This window comes from Pteronotus mesoamericanus, unplaced genomic scaffold (assembly GCF_021234165.1).
Source record: "Pteronotus mesoamericanus isolate MK-2021 breed Mesoamerican mustached bat unplaced genomic scaffold, CSHL_Meso_final contig_169, whole genome shotgun sequence".
Classification (NCBI taxonomy): Eukaryota; Metazoa; Chordata; class Mammalia; order Chiroptera; family Mormoopidae; genus Pteronotus; species Pteronotus mesoamericanus.
This window is the reverse complement of record NW_026555068.1, coordinates 17,601,384-17,617,121: the sequence shown is the minus strand read 5'-3', so window position 1 is coordinate 17,617,121 and position 15,738 is coordinate 17,601,384. Positions and strand designations below refer to the sequence as shown.

The 15,738-nt window shown below is 43.8% G+C and overlaps 1 protein-coding gene across 7 annotated transcripts in view; it reads left to right on the top strand.

Moving 5' to 3' along the window:
• MTMR7 (myotubularin related protein 7) overlaps positions 1-15,738 on the top strand; it is an 81,657-nt gene that overhangs the window by 29,418 nt on the left and 36,501 nt on the right. For all 7 annotated transcript variants that reach the window (XM_054566116.1, XM_054566115.1, XM_054566112.1 and 4 more), the window contains 3 exons: positions 4,238-4,395; positions 11,112-11,240; positions 14,760-14,894. In XM_054566116.1, coding sequence (XP_054422091.1) covers positions 4,238-4,395; positions 11,112-11,240; positions 14,760-14,894 — 422 coding nt within the window. The remainder of the gene's footprint in view (positions 1-4,237; positions 4,396-11,111; positions 11,241-14,759; positions 14,895-15,738) is intronic.

Here is a 15,738-nt window from a genome sequence, read left to right as displayed (position 1 = left end):
TATTTTTCTATCAATTATCTTGCCTTCTGCAGTGTCTGTGGATCTTTTAACATTTAAACTATCTATTTCCCCATTTTCATGGAACTATTTTCAGTTTATCTTGGTCCCCAATCCTTCTGCTATTCACTATGATTTTTAACATCTCATAATTGATATGTCATTTGCTTAGAATAATTTTTTACTGCCTTTAAGTCGTCGCGGCTGAGGCAGTCTTTACTGATGACACGGAGTCCACTAGCTCTTTTCTCCTAAGTGTGAGCTTCCACGATCCTAAAGTTTCATTCGAACACTTGCTTGTTGAAAATAAGCAGGAAGCGTCTCACTGTCTTTATTTTAAGTAGGTGGAATCCAATAATAGCTGTGTTATCTTCTCACCCCTTTTAAAATGGTTTTCAAGTTCATCTATTTTAAGTTGCCCGAATTATGCCGGCCATTTGGAGCAAATTAACTTTCAATTGCTACTTTTGGCTCTGAAACACCCACATTTCTGTGTCTTCCTCATGATTTTTCCCTGCCCTCACCCACCCTTCCCATTCCACTGATGGTCACTCCTGTTTGTTTTTCCTTTCAGTTTTTTTTTTTTTAATTGTGTAAGGGGAACAATCAATACTATAATTGTATTATTCAATTTTTACAGTGGTTGTTACAAGGTTTTTTAAAATTATTTTTAAAGTACTTTTGATTTTAATATCAAATTACTTTTTCCCACCCAAGTAGTCTATCATAAGAGGAAATGGCCCCCTGAATATTGTTGTCATAACCTTCAGCCGGATACCCGGGAAGTCAACAAGGTTGTTTTTCTCTCCTCCCTGAGTGCGTTGTATTACCCCCAGCTCTCCTCTTGCTGGAATGAATGCCCTTTCCTGTCTACCGGGAAGGAAGAAGCAGAGGCTGGGTGCTCGGACAGGGCCAAGGTGAAAGTTTCCTCTTGATGGAGTAAATGTTGAAAGAGTTTCCCCTTGAAGGCTACATCTTCTCCAGGAAGTAGGAGGCAGGGCTCCCTGAGAGTGAAGCAGTTGACGAGAGCTCTAGCTACCGAAGGGATCGAAGGGATCGTAGGGACTTCCCTGCATTAATGAGGAACAACTGTGCTAAAATATTGATAGAACACCAGTCAACCCTTGAGGCTTGAATTCAGCTCCTGCTGCCTCTACTTAGTCCTGAGACACTGATTTGGCTTTTCTAGAAACATAGCCAAGGTGCTATTCATTCTGAATTGAATGTGGTATTTCAGAAACTGTCTTTTTTTTTCCCCCCTGAATAGCAAACCCTTCCCATCTGTCTTTGCTTAACAGTTATAGGATTTAAGTAGGTCAATAAAGTAAAAATTAGAATAATTTACACTTCACTTTTTCTGAAAAAATTTTTTTTCATTAGAGGTACACAGTCAATTTACTTCCTCAGTCTAAGGCACATTGAGCATTTGTTTTCTTGTGGGAGGAGCTCAGATGTCCTAGTAATCAGACCCTGGGGGTGTGGCCGGACCTGGGGGTGTGGCTCTCAGGGCACCTCCTGTTGAGACCTGTGGTCACTGACAGCTAACACAATTGATGTTGGCTGAGATGGCCCAGACTTGGGGATGCGAAAAGCCAGGAACACATCTGTTTTAAGAGTAGGTGACAGATCAGGGCTTGACCTTCCTCAAGTAGATATTTTTTCAAAGTTCGGTTTCTGTAAAGACTAGAGATGTGTCTAGCCATACTCTTGTTTTTAACTTACCTCCCTACCACTTACTGAACATTCTGCTAGGTATTTTGCAGGAGGATGAGGGGAGGGGAACAGAATATTGTGAAAGGAAAAATATACAGTAAAATTTATGGCTGTGTTAACGGTACTTTTTAATTGCTCTGAGTGGACATTCCTCAGCTGAGGCCTTCTGCTGCGCTGGCTCCTGGGCAGGAAGCTTGCCCACAGTAGCAAGACCTTGCTTTCATTGACAAAAATACAGTTTTCTCCGCCCTCGAGTAGAATTTTACTTCAAGTGGGCTGGAAGTATGGCTGATCACCCCTTTCCTTAAAAATAACTGAGAGCAAATACTTCATAATTCCAGTGGAAGTCCATTCTCATGTCTCCCAATTCAAGAGTGATCTTCCTGATGCCTGTTACAAATTATCCGTGCTTTAATTAGTGAATAGTTTCCTTGCCCCTTCCCAATGACTACAAGCATGAGCCCATGCCTGGAAAACTGTCAGTAGTCACACTGTATTTCTTCTTCTACTCTTAAGCCTATTGGTAAATATTTAACCAAGGGAGCTTAACTTCCGTTATTACTCTGTATTCATTAGCTCTGCTTTCACTCAGGGAACTGAGGCTTTCTCAAGAGATTCTTTTGGCATCTTGGACAAATTGCATTTGCGGTTAACATGATGATATCAGGAGCCTGACTCATGAAAATGGTCCTTAGACTGGAAAAGATGTGTCAATGTCAAGACAGCTGTTCCCAGAACAGCATCTCAGTTTCACATGTCGTCTGCTCACTTAGCTGAGATTCCAAGGAACGCTTTTTACTGAAGGTTCTGCTCTGTGTTTGCGTGTACGTGTGCCTGTATGTGTGTGTGTTCTTGTTTGCTGGAATCACTGGTGTTCCCCATTTTGAAGTTCAGAAATATGGCATCAAGAGAAGCTGAATTCGAACGTAGCTTATTTCACTGATACACCTCAGTTTTCGAACTTCGTTTCTACAAAAAAAGTGGGTGTCTGATGAAGGAGCCTGTACGGCAGATGAGATCCTTTCTTCTTCCTTGTAGATGAGTTATCTCGGGAGTAATCATACTACACTTGAAATGGAGCTTTGGTCTCAGGCTGCCTGTGTGCTCCTGGGAGCTTCTTTACAGGGTCTCCAGCTACAGGGCCTTCAGGAGCATTAAATTGTGCACACTGCTGCTTCAGCAGATGAAGGGATAAATGTGAGGCCTGAGACAACTGTGAGGAGGGAGAAATCTCTTGGGGAAAAACAGGATGAGTCAGGATATGGAACGAGGAGAGAAAAGATACAAAAGTGGACCATCTGGGCAGAAGAGAGAAGGATCTGACTTGGAAGAGCAGTGTGTGGTGGATTAGGAACATGTACTGAACAGCTAGATTGCCTAATTTACACCCAGACTCCCCAGTGACTTGCTGGGTGGCCCTGGAACATTCCTCAACCACCCAGTGCCTCAGATTTCTCCCTATCAAATGAGGCCCATCATGGTGCCTGCTAGATGAGTTAATACATTTAATTATTACAGATCTAGGATGAGACAAGGGTTTAGTGACTTATCGGCCACGATTTATAATCGCCAGAAAGGCCTAGAGATGCCCTGCCCAGGAGAGCATCCACTGGCTGTATGCAGCTGTTGGAGAGTGAAGTGTGGCCTGAATGAACTAAGATGGGCTGGTAAGTGTGAAAGACACATTGGATTTCAAAGACAGTACAAAACAAAATACACGAAGTATCAATAAGTTTGAGATTATGTACATGTTGGAATAACATTTTGGCTATATTAGGTTAAATAAATTATATTAGTAAAATGCATTTCATTGTTTCTTTTTAGTTTTTTAATGTGGCTACAGGGACGTTGTAAATGACAGGCGTGGCTTGCTTATATTTCTGTTGGACAGACGGCACCATGCTGGGTGCTTCCCGCAACAAAGAAAACCAGAGCAAGAAAACCAAATCCCAGATCTTATTGGTGGTGGAGGGGGTGGGGGGTGTTATGCATCTGGCCTCACAGGCATAAAAGGCAAAGAGATCCTGGCAGAAATGAAAGAACTTCACTCTGTACCCTTCAACTTGTCCCTCTTGACCAGGGTGCCATGCACTGAGTTGATACTTTTTATGACTCCTATAAATATTGTATGAGCAGCACAATCATGACATTTATGTGGTCGTAAAAAGTTAAAATGTTTTCAATGCAAACATATAAATATATTCTATGGTTTTTTTTTCAATTTTTGTTAATACTGTGAGCATCAAAATGGGGCAGAGGCCCTGGGCACCTGTCCACCTCCAGATCCAAGCTCGATAGTCATAAACTTGATGTCTAATGGATGCAAGCCTTTTTAATTCATACTGGGAATTCGTGGTTGGGAGGAAGTGGGCCATCCTTCCCACAGAGACGGGGTGCTCCGGGGTTCCCAGGGATGAGGAGCTGGGCTTGCCTCTCCATGTAGTGAGCCTGGACAAAGGTGCTTTGAAGATATTTGACTCTGGCTTTGGCTGAGCTTGATTAGGCTTTATTCTCCCTTTTCTTGCAGTTAAATACGAAGAGTTATACTGCTTTTCATTCAACCCCAAGCTGGATAAAGAAGAAAGGGAGCAAGGCTGGATGCTGATCGACCTCAGTGAAGAGTACAAGCGCATGGGCCTCCCTAATGATTATTGGCAGCTCAGTGATGTGAATAGAGACTACAGAGTAAGCAGAGGCATTTCACCTAGCGAAAGCTGGGTCCCTAATCCGAATGCAGTGATGATTTCACACAGCTTGGCCTGACTCCCGCTTGACCCCCTTTAGTTTTGGCAGCTCCATAGAGAGTCAGATAGGTGGATTTCTAGGTCCTTCTTGGTTATTGCTGGCTGTATTTCCTACCTGCTCCTAGACTCAGAAAGTTTCAACAAGGGAACCTGGGAGGCTGTCCCCCGCCCACTCTTCCTGTAAGGGATGAGGAAATGGAAACGCGGACAGGCCCAGGGCAGACCTCATGGCCAAGTGCTTTGGTGGGAGAGCGGGCCAGGCCCTGTTCTCCCATCAAGTCTTTTTATAGCTCAGCGAGTGATTAGTGGGGAAGTCGCAGAGACACTGATGGCAGTTTGGCACCAGTTTTGCTTGTCCTCCCTGAACTCTTGATTGGTACACAAGGTCCCCAAGAGGCTTCCCTAGAGAAATGTGGAGAAATGTGTCCACTCTTGCAGAGAGGAATATGGAGAGGAAGGGAAGAAGGAATGGCAGGGTTAACCCCGCGTTCTCTCTAATGATGGGCTTGCAAATCAGTGTTGGGTTCCCTATTCACTTAAAAAATATTTGAAGTGACAAAAGTAATGTAAGAACACTGCAGGGAATTTACAAAAAAGAGAAAAAGGAAAACACGCCTACCTCCCCATTGCCCTAACATTCTTCCATTAAGTTTTAAAATGTTCTTTCAGATGTTTTTCTCATCTGAATAATTTAATAACTTTTTTATAAAAGTAATGTATCTCATTGTTTAAAATTAGAAAATGTAGAAGAAACCATTTAAATATATATAACAGAAATGGAGTCATACTACAGATAGTATTTTTCTGCCAATAAATATATTTTATATCGTTTAAAACATTATCTCATATGACTAAGTCAGTCTACCTATTTGCAATGTTTAGACATTTAGATTATTATTATTTTAAATAACATAGTGAATACATCCTGGTAACTATACCTTTGCCATAATAAAAAAAAATTTTTTTAAAAAGAGCTTCCTATAGCTACAATTTCTAGGTCAAAAGGTTTAAACAAATTTTTGGACATATTGTCAAAAGAATTGCGGAAAGGTTGCACCAGTTTGTGTAAGTTCTCAGCAGTTGTGTACGAGACTGCTTGATGACTTGATAGTAAGACAAGTGATTTCTCATTTAATTTTAATATGCATGTTTTGATTTTTTTATTTGTAGCTTTGTATGTGCTGATTGACCATTTATACCTTATCTTCTGTTAATGGACAATTTCCAGTCATGTATTTCAAACCTTGGTTATTTTCTTCATCTAACGATAAGGATTTTCTCCATTGCTACACAGCATGCGTCTCAGTCAGTTAAATGGCCATGTAACATTTTAGGAATGTTACCGTAATACATACTGTATGAATGTACCGTAATATGCTTAAGTATTCCCAATCGTTAGACATTTAGATGACTCATTTTTTTATAACCATGTGAATTTATGAACTGATCATGCAGTTACATTGGAAGGAGCGCCCGTCTGTTTGCTGTGCCTTGGCCCTCAGGGTGGTCTCATTTGTACCCCCTTCATCGCTAGCTAGTCTGGGCTTCTGCGTACTGGCGGTTCACATTGACTCTGCTGTGACCTGCCACCTCATATTTTTGATCCTTTTTTCTATAAGGTTGTCTTTTTCTTATTGATCTGTAGAAGTTCTTACAAATTGTAGATTATAGTCTGTTATCATGTATAGCTGTTGCAAGTATCTCCTCTGACAGGATATTTCTGTTCTATTCCTAGGATGTCTTTTGCTCGTCAGACATTTCTGGGTTGTTTTGTTGTTGTTGTTGTGTTTTTAAGATTTTATGTATTTATTTTTAGAGAAGGGGGTTAGGGAGAGAGAAAGATAAGGGGGGAAACATCAATGTGCAAGAGAAACGTCGATCAGTTGCCTCTCGCATGCCCCCAGCCAGGGACCCTACCCGCACCCCACCCCAGGCCTGTGCCCTGACAGGGAATCAATGGCGACCTTCTGGTTTGCAGGGCAATGCCCAACCCACTGCGCCACACTGGTCGGGGCTGATGGTCAGGAGTTTTGAGTTGTCTATCTTTTCCATTTGGTTCATGTTTTAGTGTACTGTTTTGTAAAAATGTCTGGTCTTTTTGCTAACAATGCAATTCGACCATGTAAAACTTCAATAATTACATTTTTGTTAATTATGGGTGTTATAACCATATTGTTATGGTTATTATTGTTATGGTTATAAAAATAGCTTTGATGTCCTACTGGTCAAGTCCTTGCACATTATTCTGAGTATCTGGAATTTATAGATTAGTTGGAAGAAAGTGGATATTTTCATGATAATGAATTTTCTTCATAGTTATGCTAAAACCTAACAACCATAACCTTACACTGTAAGTAGACATTTGGGACCTTTTTGTCTCAGACAGTATAAAGTATCTGGCTAATGTAACCAGACAGTTGGTCCTCACTCTAAAGCCAACCTCTGCAGTGGATTTTTAGCCTTGAAGTGAAGGGAAGGAAAGCCCAAGGTTAGGAAAGAAAATGGAATTGAGTGTCCTAATTTTTTTTTTAATGTGACACACCCTTGAGTAGGGAAGAAAATTTTGTGGAATAATATTTCCTTGGGAACACAGGTTCTTCCTATTTTCAAATGAGATTTTCTTCTAGAATTAGACCACAAACATGACTCATATTTAGTCACTGAAGTTCTACACTGTAGAGACTGCAAAACATGAGCTACTTAGCATCTCTTTTCAAAAGTAACACACAGCAAATCCAAACCAACAATACACAAGTTGTGTTGAAACAGGAAAGGTGAAAACCCAGGGACTTTTCTGATTATAAAAATATCGTTGAAATAGTGAAAAAGATGATGCGCCTTTATTTATTACCAATGTAGAAATATTTTTAAAAGTTTGTTTCTTTCAAAAATTTTTGACTAATTCTCCATTCAGAAGGCTATGACCTCATGCATTACTTTGGCTTTAAACCTCATGGTTGAGAAAGTGTTTACTTTTGTCTTCTTTCTTTTACAAGAATCATTTCTTCTCACAAAGTCTTTGAGGTAAGAGGAGCTGGTGGTGTGTTCTGGTGGAGAGGAAGCTACATCCATTGTGGAAAAGACACCAGACATGGGAGTTCAAAAACAGGTTCCAGAGCCACTTCTGCCGTTTTCTATGCATCATTATCATCTCTATCGTCATAACCAGTATCCCTATTTATAAGACAATGTAAATGGTAGTCTAACTCTCTAAGGTAGCATTTTCCTTTGTACCTAACTCCTGAAATTATCTTTATTTAAATGACATAATTGACATTCATTACTGGGTTAAAATTTTAATCTATTCCTCTTGGAATAAAATTTAAAGTATAATCCAAACCAGTAACTAAAAAAAAAAATCTTGTTTATTTTAGTTCTCTACAGCTATGTTGTATGTGTTATATATTATTTTATTTATATATAAATTATTTTATACTGCTCATACTCTCCTTCTTCTCCCCATTACATCACAATTTCCTTGAAATAAATCATAGGCCCTAAATGTTGAAGAAGAAAGTTATCTATGTAGACATATCTTAGTTCCTGACAACCAGCACTTAGCTCAAAGTGCTTAGTTGAGTGACTGGTCCTCAGTAAATACAGAGATCTAATTAAGATGCCTTGGATGATATCGCAGATGGCTCTTACCTTGCAATGGAAAATATATTCATTGCAAGATCAGGACAACAAAGATCAGGACTTGAGGTCAACAACTCTTTTGTATTTATTACTGCCCTAGCACCTAACATAATGCCTGGCACATAGTAAGTATTCAGTAAAACTTGTTTAGTGAGTGAAAGAATTACCAAAAAAAGATTCATCTTGGCAAGGCCAACCAAGACATGGCAGGCATTCCAGGCAGGCTAAATAATTTAGTGAAAGACAAAGACACTTGCTTCCTTACTAATAAAAAAAATATGTAGAAAGCATTTTATCTTAATGCACTTTCCTTGCTAAGGCAGTCAGTGTAAAGAAAATTCCAGAGAAAAGCATCTTCTACTTCGCATATTCTCTCCTATTTTTGTGTGTGATTTTCCAAACCAGACAAAATTTTGGGAGCTGCGTTGTCATTTCACAACTTGGTGGCACAAATTGTCCTGTGCTGTTCATTTTTCACAGTCAGAATTGGGACTATAACTGCATGAGCTCAGTGCAAAAATGCCAGTAGTCACTGCTATCCAGGCTGGTGATTTAAATTTCCACTTGAAAGCGCTGCCCGCTTTCACAGCAGCAGGATGAATTTACTTTTCTCCAGCTTGGTGAAGAAGTTGTATCTCGAAACCCTAGTTAACCAGCACCATGAGTCTGACTTTTCCCAAAGGTGTTTCAGCTTCAGCGAGCGCTTCCCTTGCAAATGCTTATCCGAATGCCGCAAATTCAGGCTCTGAGCCCTGGTGTTTTCTCCCCAAGACCCAGTCAGCGCTCTGGGGAAGCAGCAGTCCCTGGAACGGGCATCGGCATCGTTGTGTTCCTGGAGGGGCCTGGCCTCGGGCTGTTGCGCTCTTGGTCCTTGCGCCTGCCAACCACAAAGGTCTGCCTTTTCCTACTCTGTGGGGAGAGGGAGCCCTGGAATTATTAGAGGGCAGGAGAGTCTTCCTTCACTCAGGGGCCTCTGAGTGGCTAGATAACAGTCAGGTCTCTGAGTAGGGCGGGGCTGAGAGTATCGAGGACAGTGGCCTTTGGGTGTCTACCTTCTCTCTTGGTGCCATCCCAGATATGGCACATGTAAGGGCCATGATCTGGGCCAGGCTAAGCATTCTCTGGCCTTGGGAGCCATCAGAGGACCTGGCAGAAGCTCCAGTGTCCCTCGCTCACCTCTTGCTACTCAGAAAGGCTTTTACGTAATAAGCAGGTTGGGACATCTCTCCCATTACTTCCTTATTTTTATTTCATTTAATCGTAAATAACTTAGCGATTTTTTAGCGTTGTTACAAGGAAGAAAGTGGGTAATCCCCAACTTACTGAAAACCTACCAATTTTCTTTTTAAAACTGTTATTTTAAGAAAATATTAGTCTGATGCAATGACTACATGTCTCTCAAACCCCAGACAAGCAGGTGTGGTCTGTGTAGTATGGTTCCTGCTGACTGACTAAGGGAGACAAGAGTTGCGTGGGGAAGGAAGTCTGGTGTCTTGTGGCTGAGATTCCAGTAAAAGCTCTTCTCTTTGGATCCAAGTGGGTTGGGCCATTTGTTCTTGGAATGGGATTTTCCTCCACAGCATCAGTGCCAGATCCCCTGTTAAAGTGTGGTAATCTTCCCTAAAATGTCTTTGACAAAATGCTTAAATTGTACTTTGGACTCTTTTATTTTGTCCCGCTTGATGTTGTTTGCCAATCTGGTGACAAAGACAGTGCTGGCTGGCAAGGGAGAGCAACGCCACAGCCCGATGTGTGAGCTCAGCAGGGATCTCCCCTGGGGGCCATGGCTTATTCCCTTCAGCCCCATCTTTTCAGAGTGGAAGGTGAGGGCAGGGCAGGTGAGGAGGGACCGAGGACATGTGGATAAAGCATTTCCCCCTTTTGCTGTCCTTGCTCAAGGACTCCTCCTCATAAACACCCAAGAAGACTATTGGCTTCAAGGAAATAACCAGTTGCTTTGGTGAAGCCCAGGGACCAGCCACCTAAACCATCTTCACATTGCAAACAGGTTGATTGGCTGACATCAGAGCAAAATGTGTGCCCAGCAGCAAATCAGCTGCTGTTACTGCTGCCACCAGAAACACTTCTATCAGACCTAATGGCTTATGAAGTCCTTGGTCATGGGTGTTACCTGATTTGATCCTTCCACCAACTCTGTGGGATAATGTTTCTGTCCGCTGTCAGTTTTAGAGATCAGAAAACCAGAACGCTCCGTGCAGCTTGACCTCCCGAAGGTCATGAAGTTGGCACATCAAAGCCAGAGTCTAAAGGGCTGATTTCCAACTAAATTGTAAGATCATTTGAAGGTGCCAGTTGCCACTGTGGGAACTGCTGTCAGAGCTGCCCAGAGAAAGCAAATCATTTCTTACCACTTATAAAATCGACACATAAGAAACAAAAATAAAGCTGCTGTATTGTGCAGTAGGAAGTCAGAGCCAGAATCTCACAAGAGCCAGGAGCTCAGAGGGGAGGCTTTCTGAAGGAAGGGCAATGGGGTTGGACCTTGCAAATGGACGCCATTTGGGGAGCCTGAGGGAAGGAGAATCGGGGGGGGAGGGCTCAGAGGCAGGACTGCACGGCGTGTGTGCAGGGGACAGAAAGGTGACCTGGGGACTTCACTGCTGGTGCTTGCATTTTAGGAAGCTGCCTCCCAGAGTCATTCAAAAATAGGCAGTTGAAGCTTTCTCAGCTGCTAAGATGCAGAATCGCACATTTGTCCCCTTTTGATGAAAGAACTTTTCATTTGTCACTGTCTTGCCTCACACGAAGAGCCCTTGGAAGGTTCAGTGCAGAAGGCAGGATGCTAAAGCGTTTCTTGCTTCCTTCACTCTGATTTCATAGAATCAGCGGCCCTTCGTTCCTTTGAAGTGGCTGTGGGTTTCCTCAGGACAGCCTCCTTGTAACTTGGTTCAGAAAATGTAAACACGCAACCTATAAGTCTGGTGAACAAAACTTCTCGTCACTGTTCACAAAGCCATACTAGATTGCCTAAAACTCCCCTTGTATTTTCTGCGGCAGGTTTGTGATTCTTACCCAACTGAACTGTACGTTCCCAGATCGGCCACGGCACACATCATAGTGGGGAGTTCCAAATTCCGGAGCAGACGGCGGTTTCCTGCCCTCTCTTACTACTATAAAGATAACCACGTAAGTCCCGAGGCATGCTTTTGTTCTGGGCATTTCTTTTCTTGTTTTATCATCAGCACACATTCCTAGCGGCCTTCTGCTGTGCCTGTGTGTTTGAATTTTCCTTAGAGGCATGCGGATATTGCTGTGTGTGGCATGAAACAACACAGCCTTGTGTGAACCTTCGCTCATGGAGAAGTTGGCCTTCCATGTTGACTTGACAATCAAGTAATGAGACAGAGTGAGAAACACCCTAAACTTAATCATCCAAGTGCTGGGGAGGTGCTATGCTTGTTTAAACAGAGCCTTTGCGACGCCTGCTTTTGAAAGCGACCCCCCACCCCACCCCAGTTCACAGCACCTTCTTCTTCTTCTTTTTTTTAATGGCACATTTTTGGAGTATCCTCTGCGTAAGAAATCTTTGTTTATGGAGAGTAGGTTTATTTTTTTGACACTACTTGTAAATGCTAGAATTAGGTTTTTCTGCCACTAACAAAACCAAGGAACAGTGGCTTAAACAGGGTAGAACTGTATTTTTTCTCACCTAAAACTCCAAAGGTAGCCAGTCTGGACCTGGCGCCCTGGCTCTCCGTCACTCACCTGTCACGGGCCCAAGCCCCTGGCTCCTGTCTCGTCTGCCATCCTATAGTGTGGCCCTCGTCGTGTGGTGTAAGAGATGAGTTTAGTCGCAGCTATCACCTGTACATGGTGCACTCACAGCTTCTTGGGGACATTTTCTGAAACTGTCACATGACACTTCTGCTCACATCTATTCATCAGAACTGCACAGGACTGGTGAGAAACAACAGTTTTATGGGTAACCATGTGAACAACTAACAACCGTGGTTCCATTTTTATCGAGGAGAAGAAAACAAATCTGTGAAGACAAGAATGGTCTTTCCCATTCACTTCAGAAGCTATCTGACTTTAGCCAGGTGCAAAGGTTTGGTTCTCCAGCCAGAAAATAGAGCCCTGGATTCAAAGCCACGGGAGGCTTCACACAGTCGCAGCAGGTCTGTGAGTGTGTATGGCGTGTGTGCACCTGTGGACAAGGAGTAGGGTAGGGTCTGTGTCAGATTCTAAAGGAAGGCTTCCCAAGTTTCCTCAAGCTATGCTAGAGGGAGCAATAGCTTTCTATGTTGCCAACTTAAAAGCCAAATATTCATTTAACTGCATGAGCGCTTTTACTTGAAAGGCTATAAATTGTCTTATTTTTAGTTACACTGACTGCTCTGAAATGGGGCCTAAAGAAGGCAAGTATTTTATTAATGTTTGTATTATTTGACTCCAAATATATTTCAACTTACCCAGAACTGGAGCAGTAGTGAAAGGCAAAGGAAGATATAAATCTCCTTTTTTAAAAAAAAAAAATCCAATGGAATGAATAGGGCATTTCATGATGATATACTTGAAATTAGGATGCCAGGAGTATTTACCTTTTTTGTAGCATCCATTGATAAAGAAGTAAGAGAGGGGGACCTTTTGTTCTTCCATTGGGAAGAGATGGGGACACACTTGGGTATTTTAAAAATGAGCATAGTGACTGTCCTGCTTCTTCTTTTTTTCTTCCTATTTTGATATTCTTGAGAAAGGATTTTCTGTTTTCCTCTGTGAGCATTATAAAGAGCAAGTGCACTGTGTCTCAGAGTAGGATGGCGTTTTCAGCAGTGAGACCGCAGAGCTGGCTTCTTCGCCTCCCACCTCGGACGGACATCGTTTCACTGGAGCCCTTGTGTGCTGGCCTCCATTCGCTGTGCAGGCCTGAAAGTGAACTCACACAGCCATCAGTTCTCATTTAAAATCATTGAATTTCGGCCTTCTAAACATTTAAGGCAGGTGGTCCTTCAAGTTTCAGCTCTTCTTACAAGGTATGAAGCAGGGATGTGTGTCTAAGCATTGCTAAATGACCTGGGTACCCAGGGAGACACTCTACATGTACATGTGTCCCCCTCCCCATTGTGACCCCTCTAGAGATGAGAAGAAGCAGACCCCCAGATGAAGCCCCGTGAGAGCCATACGTGGGGACTTGCTTTCCATCCATGGGACGTAGCTCGCTTCTTGTGCCCCCACCCCCTCAAGTCACCTTTCTCCTGGCCCTCCCTCAAGCTGGCTGTCCTCTCATCCAGGCTCAGGCCCTCGGGTGTCTTTCTCCTTGACATGTGCAGTTGGACTTTTGCTGCCAGAGACTCAAGAATTAAACAAGCCTGGAGCAAGGCTGCTGGCGGGCACTTCGCTTCCCTTCCCGCTCTCCCCCGCCCTGCCCTCCTGCATCCCGCCCGGCTCAGGCCGGAGTTCCTGGAGCCGCTTGGGCCGTCTCCCCTCTCCGCCACAGAGTGGTACTGGCACCCGCAGACGGCTGCCCAGCTACACATCAAGATGTTCTGCGCTGCTTGGCTCTGCCCCAAGGTCCTCAGCCGAAGGATGGTCTAGTTCCTGAGGAACATCCCCGCCTTCTGCAACAGGAAGTGCCAAAGCTCACCTTTTTATGGAGAAACTGAAACCCTAGCTATCTAGCCCTGGATTGAGCTTTAGGGACAGTTAAGCTGTGCTTGGACTCAGAGCTGGGACGTCTTTTCCTGGAGAGAGCCCGGCAGTGCAGGCGCCCTGACCAGGCTCTGCCAGGACCGATTTCAGGGAGCGTTTCCCCTGCTGAGCCTGCCCAGAGCGAGAGGGCTCTCTTCCCCCTGCTGACCGTCCCCACATAAGAGGGCTCTCTTCCCTCTTAGCGCTGTGCTGGGGACACAGTGCACGCCTCAAATGTGTGTCATTTATTTTTACAGGTCTCTCTCCTAAGTATCCTCACGCACGGGGACACGGGGATGCACCTTTCACCTCCTTCCTATATTGATTGAACTTGGTGGTTTGAGTTTAACTTAAATATTAAAATAAAATCTAAATCCATAAAAGGTACTTTGCCCCATAATTTATGTTTCTTTGCTGCGAAGTTGTATCTATACTTGCCTATTGATAACGAGGGCAAACGTTATGCTATTGTAGATTGCCTAACACCACCGTATGTTAGAACTGCGGAATAGGGAAGTTGGAGAACAGAGTGCAAGCTGAGTCCGAGAAACCCCCTGCTTCTCACACACTCGGGCCAGCTTAGGTCGGTGCCTGTCGACACTCGGGCCAAAGCCGCAGCAGCCCTGGCTTCCAGCGCAGCGAGAAGTCCCTCATTTGGGATTTAGAGCTGGTTTGGGGTATTTGTGATGTTTCTAAATGGCCTAGTTAAAACCAATGGAAAGCATTGCAAAATATTTTTTACTCGTCTTGCCAATAGTAGTAGGCTATACATTTTAGGAGCAGAGGTATTTATTTTATATTTCTCCCTGCAGCAGGAAAATGAATCCACACCCCTGGAAAGGAAAGTAGGTTGTTTAAATGGCTTTCAATATCCTAATTTGGGTCCTATCCAAACGTTCCGGTTTCTTACACAGAAACCTGCCCACGCAGAGGGCACGCACGCACCTGTGGTGCGCCAGCCTGGCGGACCCCGCGGGCCGGCCGCACAGTGGTCTGACCCCCGGCCTCTCCCCGCAGGCCTCCATCTGCCGCAGCAGCCAGCCCCTGTCCGGCTTCAGTGCCCGGTGCCTGGAGGACGAGCAGATGCTCCAGGCCATCAGGAAAGCCAATCCGGGAAGCGACTTCATTTACGTCGTTGATACTCGGCCTAAAGTAAGTGTCGCCATTCTGACTCATGCCCTTGCAGCGCTGAGTCAGGAGCCTGGACCGCAGCGGCGAGGAGACTTGGGCCGCCCTCCGCGCTCAGGTCGCTTCGTCTGCTGGGGAGGGGGCGGGGGGGGGGCGCTCTGGCTCTTGCTTTGCACAGCCAGCACCTGGCCGCTCTCTGCGGGGCTGCTGCCTGGGCGCCCCGCGCTCAGGGTGCTTCTGATGTTTCCCTGGCTCCTAGCGCTGTGCTGGGGACACAGTGCACGCCTCAAATGTGTATTTGTTTTTACAGGTCTCTCTCCTAAGTATACCAGTTGCTTTCTGCTGTGTTCCTACAATAACCTTTTCTCCTACAACAGGAAGTGTACTGCAGCGCTCTCGCAGTTCGATTTTGGTGAGGTGTTCAGCTAAACGATTGCAAATTCAACTTGTAATGATTTGTTATCTATGAAGGATTTACAAAATATAATGCTAAGCTAGGAAAAGCCGCAAAATAATATGTATATTCTTGTGTTTATGTAAAAAGGTAATGAAGACAAAACTACAGATACGTAAATATTTCTATGGAAGTAAAAAAAAGATCCCGGAAGGATAAACACCAACCTATTGAAACTTCATGGAGAAGGGAGGATTTGGGGAGGCTGAGAACTTTCTATTTGTCTCTTGTTTGAAAATAATTATTTTACAATTATGCAGGTATTCGTATATTAATTTTATCGTTTAATAAAACAACTAACAGGAAATAACAGATCTAGTCATCAAGGGGTGGGCCAAATCCATCTCACACTTTCCTCTCACAGCTTTCTGTTCTAACCCTAGTTAGCATTAGGCCCAGTATAATTTCCAATTT